This window comes from Leptopilina heterotoma, unplaced genomic scaffold, assembly GCF_015476425.1.
Source record: "Leptopilina heterotoma isolate Lh14 unplaced genomic scaffold, ASM1547642v1 Lhet_54, whole genome shotgun sequence".
Lineage (NCBI taxonomy): Eukaryota > Metazoa > Arthropoda > Insecta > Hymenoptera > Figitidae > Leptopilina > Leptopilina heterotoma.
The window spans coordinates 5,906,929-5,927,018 of record NW_025111118.1 but is presented as its reverse complement, the minus strand read 5'-3'; the positions used below and the strand labels follow the sequence as shown (position 1 = coordinate 5,927,018).

Sequence of the window (20,090 nt, the reverse complement as noted above, 5' to 3'; positions counted from 1 at the left end):
TTATGATTTTGCATTAAAAACAATTTTTTTATTTAATTATTTTAATTATTATTTATTAAATTTTAAATAACAGTTTAATTATTTTCAAAAATTTTATAAAATTCTTCAATATAGAAATTCCATTATTATTTTCAATACAATTCAAATTTGATATTTTATTATTTTCCTTAGATTAAAATTGAATTGGAATTTTTTGATATTGATTGAAATTCTGTTTCAATTGGACTGAAAATAATTGAATTTCTGTAAAGAATTTTATCAAAAGTTTTGGAAATAATTGAATTGTTTGGAAGAATTTAATTAAAATTTATAAAAATAATTGAATTTTTTAAGAGAAATTCTAGAAAAGTTGTATTTCAAACAATTGAGTTCCTGCAAAGAATTTTATTATTTATGAAAATAATTGAATTTTTATAAACAATTTTATTAAAATTTTTAAAAATAATTGAATTCGTGGGAAGAATTTTTCTCGTAAAAATTCAATTATTTTAAAAAATTTCTTTAAAAGTTTTAAAACTCTAAACATTTAAAATAAAAAATTATCAAAAAAAAATTATGAAACAGAAAACAAACAAAAACGATTAAATTCTAATTGCGAATAGACATTCGGAGTACGACGATAATTATTATAAATTTGAATAAAAATTGTCAGTAATAAATTACTTATTCAAATTGAATTTTATTGCTCAGGAAAATAACTGCTAAAATGCAGTAATCAAATTAAAAATTAATAAATATATTAAAAATTTTAATTAAGAAAGAGAAATTTTCTTTTTGTACAAAATGTGGAGTAAATATTTTTATATACGAAAGTATAAAAAACATTTTTTGGTTTCACCTGCAAATGTTGGTTGAGAATTGGTTTATTTTTTAAGTTGTCTTTCCTAAAGTGTGCGCCAACCGAATTTTTAAATTCACGACTAAAAAAACTGATTAATATCTAAAAATAGCGTAATATTTCTATTTATAAAATAGAAAAAAAACATTACTCACCAATACATCCTGAAGAAGTTCGTGCTCATCGAGAAGAATCACTTTGCAGTGAAGAAGACGGGGCCTCCGATTGCCAGTGGGCCTAAGACCCGGACACAGCCAATCGACGACCATTGCTCTTCAATATTACCCCAACGATTCTCCTCAGAATTTAAAGCATCCTAAAAAAAAGAAGCAAGACATTAATTTTTTTTTTCCCACCAAAATCGAATTTTTTTATACACTATAAACTAAAGTGTATTTAAAATATTATCGCAAGTATCGCACTGTCGAAAGGAAAACTCATCTGGATCGTTAATCAGTCAATTTTTTGATCTTATCTCTATCGAGAGAGGCGAGAACAAGGCGTTCCCCTTTCGATGAATTAAAATTGACCGTAGGGTAAAAGGAGAGAAAGAGAGAGATATTACTTGGCTTTATAATAATTTTTTTTATTATTTTTTAATTCCACATAATACCGCACTCGAGTCAATAGCATTGCGAAAATTCACAAATTATGTTCTCTCGAGATTTATAATTTCAATTATCTCTCTGAACTCTTTCTCTCTGAACCGCTAATGAGTTTTAATTAATTTCGCATTTATTTCAAGATCGTTAAAAAGGAATACTCATTAAATTATTATTCAATAAAACATCCCATCGTTAATTCACTCAAAAAGTTCAATATTTAAACTGACAATAAATATTACGATACAAATTACCATGTCAATTCTTAGATTTTTTACAATAATTTTCAAAGCGTAATTTTCTAATAATAATTGCAAAAAACGGAAAAATAAAACTAAAATTGAAATTGGAATAAAAATATTCGGAGACGAAAAGAGAGAAAGAGAAAGAGGGAGATAAATGGAAGATGTTACTTGACACTTTTATCGGAAAACAAGAAAGATAGAGATCTCGGCGATTATATTACAAGTTGCCCGACAGTAAGGATAATCATTATTGAATTCTAGAGAGGATGGCTATTTACGAAAATGAACTCAGTTGACATCGCGAGACAAAAGAGGAAATTGGAAGAGAATTCTATTGAAAATTCAATCATCTTCAATCGAGAATTTGTAATATTTATACAATCAAAATTCATGATGAATAATTTATTAAAAAACGATGTGGAAAATAGAGATTAATCCTATATAGTTTCCCTCTGTTTTTAGCAGCAATTCTTCTAATCAACGATCGTTACGGAGGTGAATTTTAATTTTTTTTTTTTTTTTGTGTGTGTGGACTACATCAAGATATTTGATAACACTTCTTCTTCAAAGCGCTTCCTGATGTATCGTGCGCACTGAAAAGAGATTCAAGCGTCTCAAAATGCCTTTTCCTCTCCAATGTTCGTCTTTACCGTTACTTCATAGTTCTAACATTATACGCGTCGAATACGATTCCCCAGGGTGTCTTATATACGCATCAAGATATTCACTTTGATGCGCTATAAAAAAAAAGTATCCTTCCTAGTCATAGGCTTCTTGAAATTTTAATAAAGATCCCTGGAAGAAAAAAAAATTATGAAACACTCTCTCAGTATATTCATCTTACTTTATTACTGTCGTAAACTTGCATTATATTTTCCATGCATCTATTATAAAACTAATCAAGTATGCTCATTATAATTATAATTTATTTAAATTATACTAAATCATTTATTTCAATTTAATAATCAGTTTTTGGCTTTTATTACAAAAAAATGTATGTAAAATAAAACTGTATTTAAAATTATTAAATTTAATTCTAAAATATTAAATTTTAAATTATTTTTTAAATTAAAAAAATTCTTTTATGAATAATGCAGGGCTCGAAACAATGAAAGTATTTAAAAATACGGACTTTACGGATTAAAAATGAAAAATTACGGACCATTTACGGACAAAAATATAACCAATCCGAGTCAAATAAAAGAAAATTTTACTTTAAACTATAAATAAAATTTTAATAACTATAAAACAGAAAGATATCGATAACTCCGAGTCTTTGACTCGAAGTCATCGATTTCTTCATGTTTTATAATAATTAAATTAAATTAAATTTCTTTAAAATTATTTTTGTCATTTCAATTCAATTATTATTTTCTACAATTTTTAATTAAAAATTAAAATTCTTCTTCAAATAAAATATTATTTTTAATAATTTTCGAAAAAGTTCTTTGAGAATTTAAAATATGTTTACAATATTCAATTTTACGAAATTCCAATTATTCGTACTATATTCTTTAATTAAATAATATATTAAAAAATAAAAACTTCAAATAGTATAAAAAAATTCAATTATACTTTTTCAAAAAAATTAATTTCAAAATTAAATTATTTCTAAATATTCACGCTAAATTGCTTTTAATATTCAATTATTATCTAAAATTTTAACTGAAATTCATTATTAAATCAATTTTTATTAGAAAATTTTTCTAGAATTCAATTATTTAAATACAATAATAAATAATCTATTGAATAATTGAATGTTTTTCAAAATTGAACTCCCACATAAAGAATTTTATCAACAAATTTAAAGAATGTTAATAATATTTTTAAGAATATGTAATTACATTTTTCGAGAAAAATAAAAATAATTGAATTTCTGCAATAATTTGTATAACTTCTCCAAAATTAAATTTTTGTTTGGTAGTTTTTTTTAACTAAAATTCTTCTTTAAGTCCATTATTTATAATAATTAAATAATAATTGAAAAAATTCTTTGAGAATTTTTAAATTCATTTGTTTACAATTCAATTTAACAAAAATTTCAATTATTCGGATATTTTTCAATTAAATATATAATAGAAAATAAAAACCCTTCAAAAAAAATAATTTCAAGTAAAATTCAAATCAACTTTTTCAAAAAAATTAATTCTTCTACAAAATTGTAAGTTAAAAGTATGAAAAATTGAAACTTTCAAAGATTTTAAAATGAAACCTTTTCAAATATTCATTTATTTCTGAAAATTCACGCTATAATGCTTTTAATATTTAATTATTATGTAACATTCTAACTGAAATTCATTGTCAAATCAATTTTTATTACAAAATTCTTCTAAAATACAATTATTTATATACAAAAATAAATAATTTATTGAATAATTCAATATTTCTTAAAATTCAATTCTCATAAAGAATTTGACGAATTTTTTTAAAAATTTATTTTTGTCGAAAAAATGTATAGTACCAATTTTTTTTTAAATAATTGAATTCTTATAGAATTTTTATTATTTATGAAAATAATTAAAGGTTTGCGTAGAATTTTATTAAATTTTTTTAAAATTAATTGAATTCTTTTAGAAAATTTGATTAAAATAGTAGATATTGCAAATCATTGAATTGAGAAAAATTTTTGAAAATAATTGAAATTTTGCCAAGAATTTTAAAAAGATGTTTAAAAATACTTGAATTTCTGAGAAGCAATTTATTACTTTTGAAAATAATTGAATTCTTGTGATGAATTTTGGTTATTTATAAAAATAATAAAATTGAATTTTACAAAAAATTTTATTAAACTTTCTGAAAATAATTGAATTTTGCAAAGAATTTTATTAAAATTCCTGAAAATAATTGAATTTTGCAAAGAATTGCATTAAAATTTTTGAAATAATTGAATTTCGGAAAAGAATTTTAATATTTCTAAAGAAATAAAATATTATTTAATTATAATTAAATATTATTTCACAAACTATAAATATCATAAAAGAAACTAAATTTCAACCAAAGAGACAAAGTAACAAATTTCCAAGCGGAAATCTTTTTTCAGATTTTTTTTAATTTCTAAAAACTTGCCATTTAGCACACGCAAAAAATCTGACAAAAGGTAGAAACAAATTTTGACAGTTGAAAAACAAAGTGAATTTCAAGAATGAAAGAAACGTCTCTATTGAAACATTTTTTCCAATGCTTCTTCCTCTTACGAAGAAAGTACAATTTTTTTCCTTATTTTTCGAGAAGATAAAGAAAAATATTTTTCTTCCTGCCAAAAGGTGGGGAATTCGCGAGCGAGAATTGAAATAATTTTTCTATACCTTCGACACTCAATTTCTCAAGTACTTGATCTTTTATTTTTTCCCCTCTTTCTTTCTTTTTTTCTTTTTTAAAAGCACTAATGCACCTGTCTAAAAAGCCTGGCAATGTCGGGGAGGTCCAAAGTCATTCGAGCCGGATTCGAATGAAAAAAAAAATGAAGAAGAAGAAGAAGAAGAAGAAAATTTACACACGACAATGTTCCGTGCATAATACATCAATCCTGAAAGAATGCCTCCGCGTCCAACGAATCGCCAAGAAAATTAATGGTCCGTGCTTTGCATACTCTAAAGAAATTTTCGAATACCTTCTCTCGGTACCTTGTATAAGACGTCTTTGTAAATTCACCTTGTTACATGTACTAAAAAAAAAATAAGAGAGAAAAAGAAACAATCAAATTTCTATATTTGGACAAAAGTGTGGCTAACAAATTTTTTTCTTATTTATTCATGACGTCATATATCTATTTGTCAAAGAAATTTTTGATTAATTTCCAAAAGAATAAAAGTCTAACATATACTTAGATTTTTCGAATAAGAATAAGTCATAGAAAAGAATCAATTTTTCTTTATATAATGCGATGACACAGCGATGTTTTAAAGATGAGTAATCATATATAGACCGCTAACTCTTTTCAATTCATTGTGGAATAAAATGGGGAAAAAAGTTACTTTTAATTTAAGAATTTAATTGATTCTTATAAGCTTTTCTGATTGATGAAACGTTATTCCGCACACAAGAAAAACCAATCCTGTTACTCTAAATTACATTTTTATTTCTACTTCACCTTTTAGTCAAGTCACTATATATTTTCCGCGTTATTAATTCTTTTCAAAAGATTTTTACCCGTTCGAACAGCAAACGACTTTTTAATTTCGCAAACTGTACATTTTTATTTTCTCCTCTTTACTCTGATATTTTCATTTATTTAATAAAAAGAAACCGAAATAATTTCAAATTAAACTAATTAAATTACGTAAATTAAAAAAATGCAATTAAATAAAGTAAAAAAAAAATAATTACAACTAATTATTTTGAATACCAATTCAAAAATAATTAAAACTTATTCATGGTTGCCACGCTTTTTCTCATTTCAAATTCCCTGACTATCATTATTTTTATATTATAAAAATATTGTTACTGTAATTTCTTCAAAATTATTTTCATTTCAATTCAATTCTTCATTTCTAGAATTTTAAACTAAAATTCTTTTTTAAAACAATTTTTTTTAATAATTTTTGAAAAAGTTCTTCTTTGAGAATTTTTAAATCCATTTGTTTACAATTCAATTTTACCTAAACATTCGAATTGTTAATTAAAAGTATGAAAAGTTCAAATTTTCTAAAAGATTTTAATTTGAAACATTTTCAAAATTCAATTATTTCTAAAAATTTACGCTATATTGCTTTCAATATTCAATAATAATCTAAAATTTTAATTGAAATTCACTTTTAAATCAATATTTACTGGAAAAATCCACGAGAATTCAATTATTTAAATACAAAAATAAATATTTTATTAAATAATTGAATGTTTCTTAAAATTGAATTTTTATAAAGACTTGTATCAACAAAATTTTTAAATAATTTAATTCTATTGACAAATTTTAATAAAATTTTGAAGAATAAGTTTATTTTTCGGTTATTTGATTAAAATTTTATTAAAAATAATTGAATTTCTCCAAAGAGAATAGAGTTTTTGAAACTTTTTTTTTAAAAGAGTTTTTGAAAATAATTGAAATTTTGTCAAGAATTTTATTAAAGTTTTGGAAAATATTTGAATTTCGGAGAAAAATTTATAAAGATTATTGAAATTTTGACAAGAATTTTTGTAAATTGTTGAACACAATTAATTTTATTAAAATGTCTTTTTAAATAATTGAATTTCTTTGATGAATTTTAATAAAAATTTTAAGAATAATTTCATTTTTCGATGAATTTCATCAAAATTGTATTAAAAATAATTGAAAGTTTGAGATGAGTTTTATTATTTATAAAAATAATGAAATGTTTGCGTAGAATTAAAATTTTTTTTTAAATAATTGAATTCTTTTGAAAAATTTTATTAAAGTAGTAGATTTATTAAAAATCATTGAATTGAGAAAAGTTTTTGAAAAGAATTGAAATTTTGACATGAATTTTATTAAAATTATTGGAAATAATTTAATTTCTAAGAAGAATTTTACTACTTTGGAAAATAATTGAATTTATGCAATCATTTGTAGTTGCTTTAACATTCAATTTTTTTTAGTGTTTTTAATTACAATTCTTCTATAAATCCATTATTTTTAATAATCAATTAAAAATATATATTAAAAAATTTAACTAATTTCAGAAAAATTGGAATAATTAAAATTTCTCAAAAATTTACGTTCTTTAAGACGATTTCTAGTTAAATTCATTGAAAATTGAAATTTTACAAAATTTCAAATTAAAATCTTTGGAAATTCATCTGTACTTATGAAAATTGTAAACGCAACTTTTTTAAAATTTAATTAATTTTGAAATATTTATGTAAAATTCGATTTCAAGAATAAACTTTAGAAAATAACAATTTTCCAGGATTTCGATCAAAATTCCCTGACTTTTCCAGGTTTTTTCAAGGTTTATAAAATTCCCTGACATTTCCAGGTTTTCAGGTTGCGTGGCAACCCTGTTATTAAATGTTAATTTATTTGAATAAATAATTTAATCTAAGCTTAAATTTAGTTTTAAGGAAATCCAAGGCAAATAAAATATTATCAATTTGTCAAAAAGGAGAAATTAAAAAGTAAAGTGACGATATAAAATATAGTTTTGAAAAAAAGTTACTAATAAGGAGAAAGAAATTCATATTTCAGTAAACTGAAACACAGATTTACTAAAATATAGCCATGATTAAAGTATAATTAAAAGCCAGACCAATTTACAAGTAATTGAAAAGTAGCTCGTTACGGTGAACATAAAGGGCGTTAAATTAAAATTTAAAAAAGGGAAACTAACGAGAAAGAATAATTAAGTATGAAATTGTAGGATTGAAGGATTTCGTTGTCGATGGAAGGGAGGTTTCTCTCTCTCTCTCTCTCTCTCTCTCTCTCTCTCTCTCTCTCTCTTTTCTTTTCTCCAACACGAGACTTGGGTAAACGTATTTTCCTCGAAATTATGTTAGAGAAAAGCGCATGGATACAGTTAGAAATATAATTATTGGTAGTTAACGCTTTCAAGCATATATAGAGTGAATGCCCCCGTATAAGAGAAAAACAATGATTCTTAAGTTCCGGACTTATTACGCCTAATTAATTTACTTCTCATGAAAAAGAAAGAAACGTTATATAGTGCGCATGTATATAAAGATTCACACGAGTCGAGCAAAAAGGTGTATAAATGCATTCCCTTAATATTCGTTTCCGGTGCATTTTCTTTTCTTTCTTTCTTTTTCTTTTTTTTTTTTTTGCACAAGTACACAAAATGCCTTTGACCTGGCGTAAGCGCTCCTCCTTTGCTCTCATATTCTGAGAATAATAAGAACTCGAGTATATCACCTTTACATTGTTCACTGGCTGTCACCCTTTTACTCGTCGGAAGTGACTTTTGATCTAATCATATCACGTGTGAAATTCGCGCAATCTTTTATTTTTTTTATCCAAAGAAAAATTCCAGTCTTGTATTTCATTCTTAAAAAAGAATCAAATTCTATTTCTCTTATCGAAGCGGTTTTTTGTTTTCTTCGAAACAATTATAAAAAAATACTATTTGCAATTAATTTTAAACTCGAAAAATTTAATATTTTCCAAAAGTTCATGTAGATTTTTAGTTAATTTTATCTATAATTTAATTTATAATTTTTACATATTCTTTTTGTAGAACGAACTTTTTTTTTTATTAATTTGCAAAATCAAAGGATTCACATCGTCCGCAATTTGATTGTAAAATATTAGAAAACAGGAAATGATTAAATGAAACAAATTTTAATTTGAGACTTTAATTGTTCTATTGTGATGTAACTATTAACTTTTTTAATCTAGAAAATTCCACACGAAAAAATCCCAGTGGACTCTAATTAGAGTTTATTGGCAATTTGAAAAACTTCAAAATAGTTTAATTAATTCCGTAAAAAAATGTTCAATTGAATTTGATGAAAAACAATTAAACTATTAATTGTTTTTAGAAACTTTCGCCCTTTGTTGTATGATTTGAACCACGAGTTTTTAATTTTGTAAAATATAAATTAAAACTAAATTAATGTGAAACGGTTTTTTTAATTTTCTCTTTTAATACATTTTTCTCTTTTTAATTGAATGAAAAATTTAATTTTATTAATTACTTAATTAATTTTCAATTATTTACTTTATAATAATTATAATTATAATTTACTTTCTATTATCGTTTTATTCGATTCAAAATGTCTTCTATTAAAAAAAGCGTCTGCTGAATTTATTTTGATAAGTGTTTCAAAGATAACAAGTTAGATTATTTCGGTCTTTGCATATCTCATTCAATTCGATCCTTAGAAAACACAGGAAACGATTATGTGAAACAAAAATTATTCGAGTCTTTAATTGTCCGATTGTATTTTAACTATCAGCTTCTTTAATCAATAAAATTCTCGATTGAGAATTTAAAACGAATCCTGCGGATTTTAATTGGGATTTTAATTACATTTTCGAATGAATTAAGGAACATTCAAATATTTTTGCAATTTTTTAATTTACCTAGAAACTAAAAAATATTTTTAATTTAACTTCACTTTTATTTATTTTTCATGAATAATAATTAACGAAACAGAAGTAAATAAAAGATAAGAATAAAGAAATAAATGAAATAAATAGACTTTAGTCTTTTATTATTTTTCACTAAAGATTTTTATATTTTTTATTTTTTTTTAATTATTAATAATTTTAAAATGCTTTCAAGTTACTTCAGAATTTAATAAAAACTCGTTTCTTTAAATTTGATAAAAATTTACGTTTCTTATAAATAACTTGTAAAATAAAATTGCACTGAATCGTTATAATTAATTTGCCAGCTCTTTTAGAATGAAATAATTGTTTAATATTTTTGAACGCAATTACTGATGTTTATAGAAAAAAAGATAATAAGAGGTTTGAAAATTTGCATCATTAATTTAATTCGTTTTCCTGTAATTAGAAAATATTACTACGAGAATTTTCCATTAGTAAATGAAATCTAAAAATGTATTTTACTTGAAAAAAATGTGTTATTTTTTCTCTTAATTAAAATTTGCTTTCAAACACTCTTCTCACATAAAATATAATGAGAATTTTTAAAACAAATTTAATTGTCATTTTTTTCATACATTCTTTTAAAATCACATTTTTAAAATAAATGACATTTTTTTCAAATTAAAAATATTTCCATCGAAAATTTTTTTTAATTATAATATAGCATTGCTGGAGAAAATTATTCATTTTAATGACTGTAATTTTTTTTTAAATGTGATATAAATATGATAAAGCACGAAACGAGATTTCCTAACATTTTTTAAAGTTAAAAAAATAACTTGAATTATAAAAATTTTTTTCTCCTGTATTAACCTTTGAAACTTATTTTCTATATTTTTTATACTGGAAATTTTCTTTGGATCTAAAATAAATATAAATCCTTAATCCGATTTATGCCAGGATCAAGCAAACAAAGTTTTCCTTTTCAACAAAAAAAAAAAAAAATCCCTGACTATATAAACTTTGGTAAACTTTGTTATTAAGCCTGCATATTTCATCGAAATTCAACATGAAACTATTCTGTATGCAACGCAGAACACCTGTTCGCGTCTTTTAACACGTGACATTCCTCAACCCGGCAAAAATATTCTCCATAACTTATCACCAAAGCTCATAAGTATACACAATTCTACAAAAGCAAAAATAAAAAAAAAAAATAATGACTAAAAGAAAACTTTTCAACAAACCTCTCAAAAAAATCAAAGAACTCAAAATCCTCAAAAATCACTTAATTTTACAGCAATTGTCATTTCACAAAAATTCATCACCACGTTTATCCGAATGACAGTTGTTTTTGTATTTCGCGCGTCATGACAGAAAAATAAAAAAGAAGAGTGAAAAAAAAACACGAAAAATAAAACAACAACAACAACAAAAAAAAGAAGAATTTATAAAGAAATTATCGTGTAGTTTATAAACAGAAACGATTTGAAGATGACGTTGACGGGAATGCGAACTAACGGATACAGGACGCGATTGAAGAAATACCGGGAGGAAAATGACGAAAAGTTTTGCGGAGGGCTGAGAGTGCGCGATGAGCTCGAGAGGATCACGGCCAGTGCTCCGATCAGACTGAGTCGAGTCAAGTAAAAGAGGATTCAGATATGCTTTTGCCTTGTAGTATATGTATAAGCCTTTCATTTCTTTCCTTTACCTTTTCCTTCGCTTCTTCGTGATTCTATCTCTCTTACCCTTTCGAAACTCCTGTGCAGGTTCACTTTGTTAATCACAATACTATATGAACAGTGCCGGATTCAACAAGGGCGATTCTGGGCAATCAAGACTCATTTCCATCCATTGATGATAATGATGATGATAATGATGATGATGTGGACGCTGATGGCGATGACTGGACAATGATTTTTGAATGAACATCATCTTCGGTCCTACAAAAAAAGTACACTAATCACTTTTTATTTCTGGGAGGTAGATTAACTATAAGAGATTATTGTATTATGATAATTAAAATGAATTACGTAACGAAACTTAAAAAAATATATATTCTTTTTTTAATCGAAAAACATAGGTCTAAAAATAAATGTTCAAAACTTCCGAAGAAATTATTCATTTCGTTTCAGTTTATTTTTTATGAATAAATAAATAAAAAAAACTCTTATTTTGTTTAGAGAAAAAAATGCCAGAAAAACTAAAATATTGAAATATTACTTCACAACTGTAATAAAATTACTTTTTTAATTAAATAACAACTTTAAAATGATAATCACAAATATTAATTATTATTACTTTACACATAATTTCTTGTTTTTCCTAAAATAATAATTAAAACTAACAAATAACTAAACAAGTGTTAGAGAATTTCTAAATTTTCAAAAATTAATGATTTTCTGAAAAATATTATTTATTATTAACTAGCAAATGTTACGCGCAAAATAAGTCATTCAATTTATTATTATGCAAATTACAAAATTTTTTATTTTCAAATCTAAATTTTTGAATAATTTCATAATAAAAATTTTAAAAATTCATTTATTAAAAATACATAATTAATAATTATTATTGTTTATATTTTCAAAAATTTTAATATAATTCTTCGCAAGAATAGAATTATTTCCTAACATTCTTTGGAAGAATTCAATTATTTTTATAAATAGGTAGTAAAAGTTTTTGCAACAATTTCCAATAAAATTTCACGAAAGAATTCATTAATTTTCTAAAATTTTAATAAATCCTTCGAAACAATTCAATTATTTTTTTAAATATATAGTAAAATCTTTGCAAAAATTCAATTATTTTCAATCAAATTTCACGAAAGAATTCAATTTTTTTCTAAATTCGTTATATAATTTTTCAAACGAATTCAATTATTTTCTAAAATTTTAATAAATCCTTCGAAGCAATTCAATTATTTTTATAAATAGTAAAATTCTTTTCAAAAATTCAATTTTAAAAAAAAATTTTTAATAATATTTTTCGAAAAAATTCAATTATTTTTATAAGTAGTAAAATTCTTTGAAAGAATTGATTTATTTTATATAAATAATAAAATTCTTCTCAGGAATTCAATATTATTTTCAATATAATTTTAATAAACTTCCAAAATCAAAGATTTAATAAATTATAATTATTAACAGACACGATTATTTTAATAAGTTGAAAAAAATTCTTAGTTTAAATCAATTATTTTCAAAATTTCCATTTAAAATTATTCAAAAAACTTAAAGAAATTCTTCAAAAGAATTTAATAATTTACAAAAAATCTAATAAAATTGTTTAAAAGAGTTTAATTTTCTATCAATAATTTTAATTAAATTTTAACAGTAAAATTATTAATTACAATTATTAACAAAATCGATTACATTCAATAAATTAAAGAAATTTTTTTGAAAGAATTAAATTATTGTCAAAATTTTTAATATTATTTGTTCTTCGATAGAATTCAATTACAGTCGAACCTGGATAAGTGGTCCCTCGATAAGTGGGAATCCTCTTTAAGTGGAACTTTCTTTGCGGTCCCTGCATAAGTAACTTGACCTTAAATGACCTGGATAAGTGGAATACCTCTATAAGTGGAACAAGAACTTTGGTCCCTTCAGGTTCCACTTATCCAGGTTCGACTGTATTTTCAATTTTAATAAAATTCCTCGAATAAATTAAATTATTTTAAACAACTGTAGTAAAATTCTCAGCAGAATTTAATTATTTTCTAAAAATTTTAATAAACTTCAATGATTATTAATAATAATAACATTAACAATATTATTCTAAATAAATAATAGACTTTAATTTTAAAAAAGGCTAAGAAGCTTTTAAAAAAGGGTTGGAAAAATGAAACTGTCACGCTACAGCATAAATAGAATATTATAAAGCCGTTTTGACAAATCCCGGAAACTAAAAAAGGAAAATATGTGAATACATGAAATCTTACATAAATCTGGTCAGACATTTCTTGAAGATTTATTCTCCGAAATTCAAGAGAATTTTTCAGAAATATTTCTTAAAATAGTAAAAAATACAAATTTTCGTATTTCAAGAAAGAAAAATTGTTTTTCAAAAGTTTAATTACTTTCAGAAAACTTTTTCAGAATTAATTTATTGAATTTTCATATGAAACAGATTTTTTTCCCTAAAATATCACGATTTTTCATCTAAAAGGAAAATTCCAGAAAAAAGTAATTAAAGTTTTTATTTCTATTTCTCTTTTTACCAAAGCTACAAATTAAAAATTAAACGCATTTGGATTAAGGGAGAAATGATTAGAATTGATTTTAAAGTAAATATGAATTTTCCACAAGAATTTCTCTATAAAGTGGAAATATATTTTTCTGAAATTTTTTCCTATAAATAAGAATTTTTTTTCTTTGATTTATGAGTAAATAGACTAAAAACTACTTTTGAAAAGTGACATCCATTAATAAAGTCTGACTTAAAAATAAAACAGTCATCAAAAGAAAAAGCACTCAAAGAAAGCTATTTCTAAAAATAAATATACAGAATTGTATAGAAAACTTATTCAATTTAAAAATTATGAATTTAAAATTTCTAGTTTAATAAATTAAAAACAATTATAAGTAATAAATGAAAATAATGTTAATGTAAAACAAATAAAATTTAACGATTGAGATAAAACAAGTGGAGAATAAAATTGATTGAGCAATTATAAACAAATTTAGCAATTTATAACACCTGAATCTTGTTTTTACATAATAAGAGACAAAAAACATTGAAAGTGGTTTAAATAATTAAAAAACAAAACACAAAATGTGTCTTATTTCAAGTTCAAATTAAAACATAAATCTTATAAATTACTGAAATTGTTTGACAAACAACTTTTCATAATTTAATGAAACTCAGCAGGTTGTCCCGTGTTCTATAATTGCCATAAGGACCAATAAATTGAATAATAAACGAAATAAAATAAATAAAATGTATAAAATAACGAAAATAAATGAAATGAATAAAATAACGAAAATAAATGAAATGAATAAAATAACGAAAATAAATGAAATGAATAAAATAATGAAAATAAATAAAAAAATTGAATAATAAATGCAATAAATAAAAGAAGTAAAATAAAGGAAATAAACACTCAAGAAATTAACAAGTTAAGAAAATAAAATGAGAGAAAAAAGGAAATGAAATTGAAAGAGTTCCAGTTTTTCGAATAAAAAATCGACGTAGGTAATTTAAATTTTTAAGTTCAATTCTAAATAGAGAAGATAATTTTAATTTTTAACTGAAAAAGGAAAAAACTTACGGCACTGCATATGAGAGTAGTATAGTAAACGGCATTTGCCTTCCGTTGAAGAGGAACTCGGTCTAGTGCGGGACTTCCTTCCTGATACATACTCCGTTGCACGCATCTCAGTGAAGAGGAGTCTAGAAAAAAATTTACCAATTACAAGTCTTGACAACTGTGTCGTTGTGCTACTTCTAAATTACATTTACACTGTGTAAACATATATATATATATATATATATTCAGGAGGTAAAAATTTCACGCCGCTCTGAATTCTCAACACACATCATGTCATCATTAATTCATTCATCGCAAACTCTTACGTAAATGGCAGACAATTCTTACTCGAATAAAAAAATTTTCATAATTATGCGAAAATTTTTCTTTCATTCTCAAACATAATTACTCTTGCAATTATTTTATTAATTGTAATAATTAATACAATTAGCAATTATAATAATAATAATTAATTATTCGGCTTGGTTGTCGTCAATGAAATAAAGAAAATAAAAAAAGTAATACTAAGAAACATTTTCGCTAATAGAAAAATAAATCTCCGTTTCTTGATTTATTGACGAAATACTGGTTTCGTAATTAATTTCCTCCACAAAAGTTAATTTACTTTTTTTGCATATAGAGATTTTCTGTGGAGAGTGCCCTCTTCAAAGAAAAACTTATCTTGCTTTTATTAACTTTTAATATTTTCCCCCTTTTTACGCTTCTTTCTGCTAACATTATTATTAATATACGAAAAGAATTTATAAAGTCTTCTTTTGAAAGACTGCAAAAGAGAATATCTTACGTGCGCGAAAGAAGAGTATAAAAGTTTCAAGAAAAATTTTACAGTTTTTAATCTACTTTTCGCACTAAATAAAAGTTTATACACTTTATTATATATAAAAGTCTTCAAATTTCAATTTATATTGAAAGTTTTTTCGAAATTATAATCCCATTTCTATAATTAACTTAATTGAATTTCAGTAAACTTTTATCTTTTTTTTATAAAAACAAAAACAAACAACAATAAAAAAGAGGAAAACTGTAGCAATAACAAAACCATAACAAAAAATAAGGTTACAATAAAAATCCTTTTCCAAACAAATAAATTTTTTTCCTTTGGATTTTAGGTTAAGAATTGACTCTTTTGTCTGTTTTTACTCAAGGGCGGAAGAATTAACGAAAAAATTGACAATAAATCGTTAAATAATAGAAAAAAATGTTTACTAGAAAAGTGCGAGCAAGAATATCAAGAAAAGAAAAGAAAATTTACCTATTTCTTTTGTATCGTCTTCTTTTATTAAATTCACAATTCATGTTCTGCCAAATTTGGAAGCGATTATTATTATCAAAATAATACATTTACCTATTAAGTTTTTTTTTTGCAATAAAAAAGGAACGAACAGGCAAAAATCAAACTGTCAACTTCAAAATATTCGAAGAGGTTAGGTGGCAGCACTAATCGACACAAAGCCCTCTACAGTTCCTTTTTGCAACTCAACCCAACCGAACTCAGTCGGTACATCAATACTCGAACTTTCTAGTGTTTTAAAAAACTATCAAAAAAGAAACATATTTCCTATTAAAAACAGTGTTCAAAAACTAAAGTAATTATAACAAAGCATTTAATTATCAACAACAATAATTCATAACAATAAAGGAAAAATAGAAATACTCAATTAACATGATATAAATTCAAAAAGTGCTAAAACTAACAATATTCCACCAAAATTTGTTAATCATGTAGAAATGACAGTAATTAATAGTGCTACTAGAGAGAAATCTAATTATTAGTTTAAACGCTTATCAACGAAAATCTTGTGTCATCAAGAAAATAAGTGATAAATTCTTCTAATTCTGGAAATTATAATAATATAGAGTAAAAATTGAAGAATTTCTCCACGTCGAGTGTGTTGACGTGTATAATGGCGACGTGGTTTGGAGATGGATTACCAAGTTTATCTAATTTAAAGGGACAAATAACAAATTTCACAAAGGAAGTACTCTCTGAGGGTATTGTCGAAGAAATAGGTATTTAATTTTTTTTTTGTAATTCTATAGAATTAAAATTTCAAGAAAGAAATGGAAAGTTATTTATCTCATAGGTTAGGTTAACCTTTGCTGTCAAAATAAGGTTCTGTTTTATCGATCAAGTATTTTTGAAGGATCTTTAAATTTTAGCGGGGAATTTTATAAATTTAAATTTTTCTTTCGTTTCATTTTTTGAAAATAAATATGTAATTAAGTATTTATTAAATATAATATAATTATTAATAATATTAATTAGACACTATTTTACAGATGATCGATCTAAGCAGCTGAATGAGGCAAATGAAAAATGTGTCGAATTACAAGAAATATTGAATGCAAAAAATGCAGAGGTAAATTTAATTATATAATTTTATTCGATTATATTTATCAAGTTGTTTAACAGTTTAATTTTTATTTTTTTACTCACTGGGGGTTAATTTACTATTTTATTATTTTATTTATCTATCCATTTATTTATTTCCATCTTTAATTTAATTTTTAATTTAATTTTTTAATGATTATTTTTATTTTCTAATGATTAGTTTTGTTTTTTAATAATTATTTTCACTTTTAAATAACTATATCAATTATTATTAAAATAATTATTTCAATCATTAAATATTATGTAATTAAAATTAAGTTTTATTTACAATTATTAATCAAAAGTTGGATTTATTAAAATAATTCTTGATTTTTTTTTATTTAATTATTTTATAATAAAGAAATTTCACTTGATCTAAAAAATTTTTAAAACTTAGTTAAATTAATTTCCTTCTTTCGTCTAAAGTCAGGAATTGTTTTACTTAATTTTTTTATTTCAAATTAACTAGACCTATTTTTCGAGTTGAAAAAAATTTATATTGAGAATATTTTATCTGCTATTAAATGTTCAGAAGGGTAAAATTGATATAAAATTGATCAAAAATATATTTTTAGCAATAGAATCGATTTAATAAAATGTTTGTTTTATTTTTCGCAGATAAAAAGTTACCCTTCGATTAGACAATATTTCAACAGATGTCGATTTCCCTAATAATGCAATCGAGTAAAGAACAAACACGTTCCCGTTGCTTTATCAGATATCTAATAATTTTATTTTTGAAAATTCTATTCCAATTTTATTATTAATGTTATTATTTTCTTTTTTGTTTGTAAATTTGTGCTTTTAATTTTCCATTATTTTTATTTCTATATTTGTGTGAAAATATTTATATTTTAAATATTTTTATTTATATTATTAATAAAATAAATGATAATAATAATAAAAATAAGAATATTAATAACAAATTTCTTTATTTTCACTTGATCTACAAATTTTCAGAACTCAATTAAATTTTGAACAATAGCAAGAGAATTAAATTAGAAAAATTGAAAATAAAAATTTACCTTTAACGAATGGAAATTTTTTCATTTAGTAAATAATATTCTTGTTTTTTTTTCGTGTTTAAAAAAATTCTTATTTATTAGTATATTTAAAGAAAATAATGGAGAAACGACACACATTATACTTTGAAAATGGTCATTGGTTTGAAATTTAGTAGATAACTTTTATCTATACTTCGATTAGTTCTAATGTCAATTATTTATCTTTTGTTACTAAACCATCAGGTGTGCCATTTATTATATTCTATGTACTGCAATATTGTCTCTTACCTTTTTTTTTTCTTTCCTTTATTTTAGTTTCCTCACAATTTTTAACAAATCGTTCAATTTTTTTTTTCTCTTCAGAAAGAAAAAAAATTTATCGAGAATTTAGAAATTCTCGCTGTTGCATAAAACTCATCATTATGATGGGAGGGGCTCTTATGTCTTGACACGTCTCTCTGCAAAAATGAAATAAAAAATATTTTACATAAATAACTTGAATGCGTAGAAGGTTATGAATTTTCTAACGATTCGTTTATATAAATAACAATATATTTTCGATTTTTCTCTCTTTTCACGTTACGATTATTATTGGAATCTTTTTCATAGTGACAAGAGCAGACAATTTAGGAAAAGATTTTTTTTTAATTGAAAAAATAAATTCGACTATAATAAATTTAATAATTTGGATAAATTTAATTTGATAAAATTTAACTAATAAATAATTTAGGAATTAAATTCATAATTCAGAATTAAATTAATAGTTTAGATCTTAATTAATAATTTGGAACGAAATTAAGAATTCAGAATTAAATTTATAATTAAGAACTAAATTAATAATTAATAATTCATAATTAAAATAATAATTTAGAATTAATAATTCAGAATTGAACAACAAATTCAGAATTAAATTAATTAAATAATTCTAATTAATATAAAAGTAGAAAATGAAAAAAAAAAATTTTTTTTAACTTGGGGCCATTATAATTATTGTGGATGTGTTTTTTATGAGAGTGGAATTTATCATTTTTTTTCAAATATAAAGAGAGAAGTTTGCCTTCTTTATCTCGGGTACTGATGAATGTCGATACGAGTCTGACAAAATTCCCACCTAACAACATAATATTATATCCATCTTAAACCAGCGCGCCTCAGAGGATTGCGTTTCTTTGACTGGCGAGTACTTAGGGGAAGTAGATCCGAGGCCTTTACGAGATCAGCTGGAAAGAGGAGATCGGTTATCGCAGTGCAAACCTGAGATAAGAAAGGCAAACAGAAACGCGCATCGCACCGCTTTTTACACTCGCAGCATAACACATCACAAAAAAAGAAAAAAAAACTTCCTTCTGATTACACTCTCTCGCTCCAATATATTTCAAAAGTCGAATAGAGAAAAAAATTCGACAATTCCACCGTTAATTAAAAAAAAAAAGGAAATTTGTCCCAAGAATCTATTTTTGCTAAAAAAAATTCTTTTACACTGAATTGGATAGAAAAAAGAGGGAAATTGATGCCGATGTTTGCTGAAATATTCCCTTTTTGGTAATTTTTTTGAAAAAAATTTGTACGAAGCATTTTTGATTGAATTATTATTTTCTGATAATAATTTATAATAATAATAATAATAATAATGAAGAATTTTTGTTTTCAGGCTTCTAAATAATATTGATAATAATAAATACCTATTTATTATTATCAATAAATAGAATAATAAATAAATTTATTTTTATCAATAAATAAAATAACAAATACTTATTTAATTTTTAAGACTTAAATATTTTTTTGTAGCAAA

The 20,090-nt window shown here is 23.3% G+C and overlaps 3 protein-coding genes across 12 annotated transcripts in view; 1 reads left to right on the top strand and 2 right to left on the bottom strand.

The window, feature by feature from the left end:
* Nucleotides 1-11,278, bottom strand: part of LOC122508557 (band 4.1-like protein 4) — a 97,381-nt gene extending 86,103 nt beyond the window's left edge. For 4 of the 7 annotated variants that reach the window (XR_006302243.1, XR_006302245.1, XM_043621987.1 and 1 more), the window contains exons 1-2: nucleotides 10,896-11,278; nucleotides 994-1,154 (exon numbers count right to left, since the gene is read on the bottom strand). Coding sequence is in view for 4 of the 7 variants with exons in the window: in XM_043621987.1 (XP_043477922.1) it covers nucleotides 994-1,107 (114 nt within the window). In the remaining 3 variants the exon portion in view is untranslated. The remainder of the gene's footprint in view (nucleotides 1-993; nucleotides 1,155-10,895) is intronic. The other 3 variants (XR_006302244.1, XM_043621988.1, XM_043621990.1) reach the window with 1 other exon arrangement.
* Nucleotides 11,279-11,412: 134 nt separating this feature from the next.
* Nucleotides 11,413-20,090, bottom strand: part of LOC122508560 (nuclear receptor subfamily 4 group A member 3-like) — a 30,102-nt gene continuing 21,424 nt past the window's right edge. Inside the window, exons 1-4 of one of the 3 annotated variants that reach the window (XM_043621996.1) lie at nucleotides 19,410-19,834; nucleotides 18,587-18,756; nucleotides 14,924-15,045; nucleotides 11,413-11,594 (exon numbers count right to left, since the gene is read on the bottom strand). In XM_043621996.1, coding sequence (XP_043477931.1) covers nucleotides 11,443-11,594; nucleotides 14,924-15,029 — 258 coding nt within the window. In that variant the 5' untranslated portion in view covers nucleotides 15,030-15,045; nucleotides 18,587-18,756; nucleotides 19,410-19,834 and the 3' untranslated portion in view covers nucleotides 11,413-11,442. Of the gene's footprint in view, nucleotides 11,595-14,923; nucleotides 15,046-16,175; nucleotides 16,413-18,586; nucleotides 18,757-19,409; nucleotides 19,835-20,090 lie in introns of those variants that run through there. The other 2 variants (XM_043621995.1, XM_043621994.1) reach the window with 2 other exon arrangements.
* Nucleotides 16,413-20,090, top strand: part of LOC122508556 (thyroid receptor-interacting protein 11-like) — a 57,951-nt gene continuing 54,273 nt past the window's right edge. Inside the window, exons 1-2 of one of the 2 annotated variants that reach the window (XM_043621986.1) lie at nucleotides 16,413-16,933; nucleotides 17,204-17,283. In XM_043621986.1, the coding sequence (XP_043477921.1) occupies nucleotides 16,828-16,933; nucleotides 17,204-17,283 (186 nt within the window). In that variant the 5' untranslated portion in view covers nucleotides 16,413-16,827. The remainder of the gene's footprint in view (nucleotides 16,934-17,203; nucleotides 17,284-20,090) is intronic. The other variant, XR_006302241.1, reaches the window with a different exon arrangement.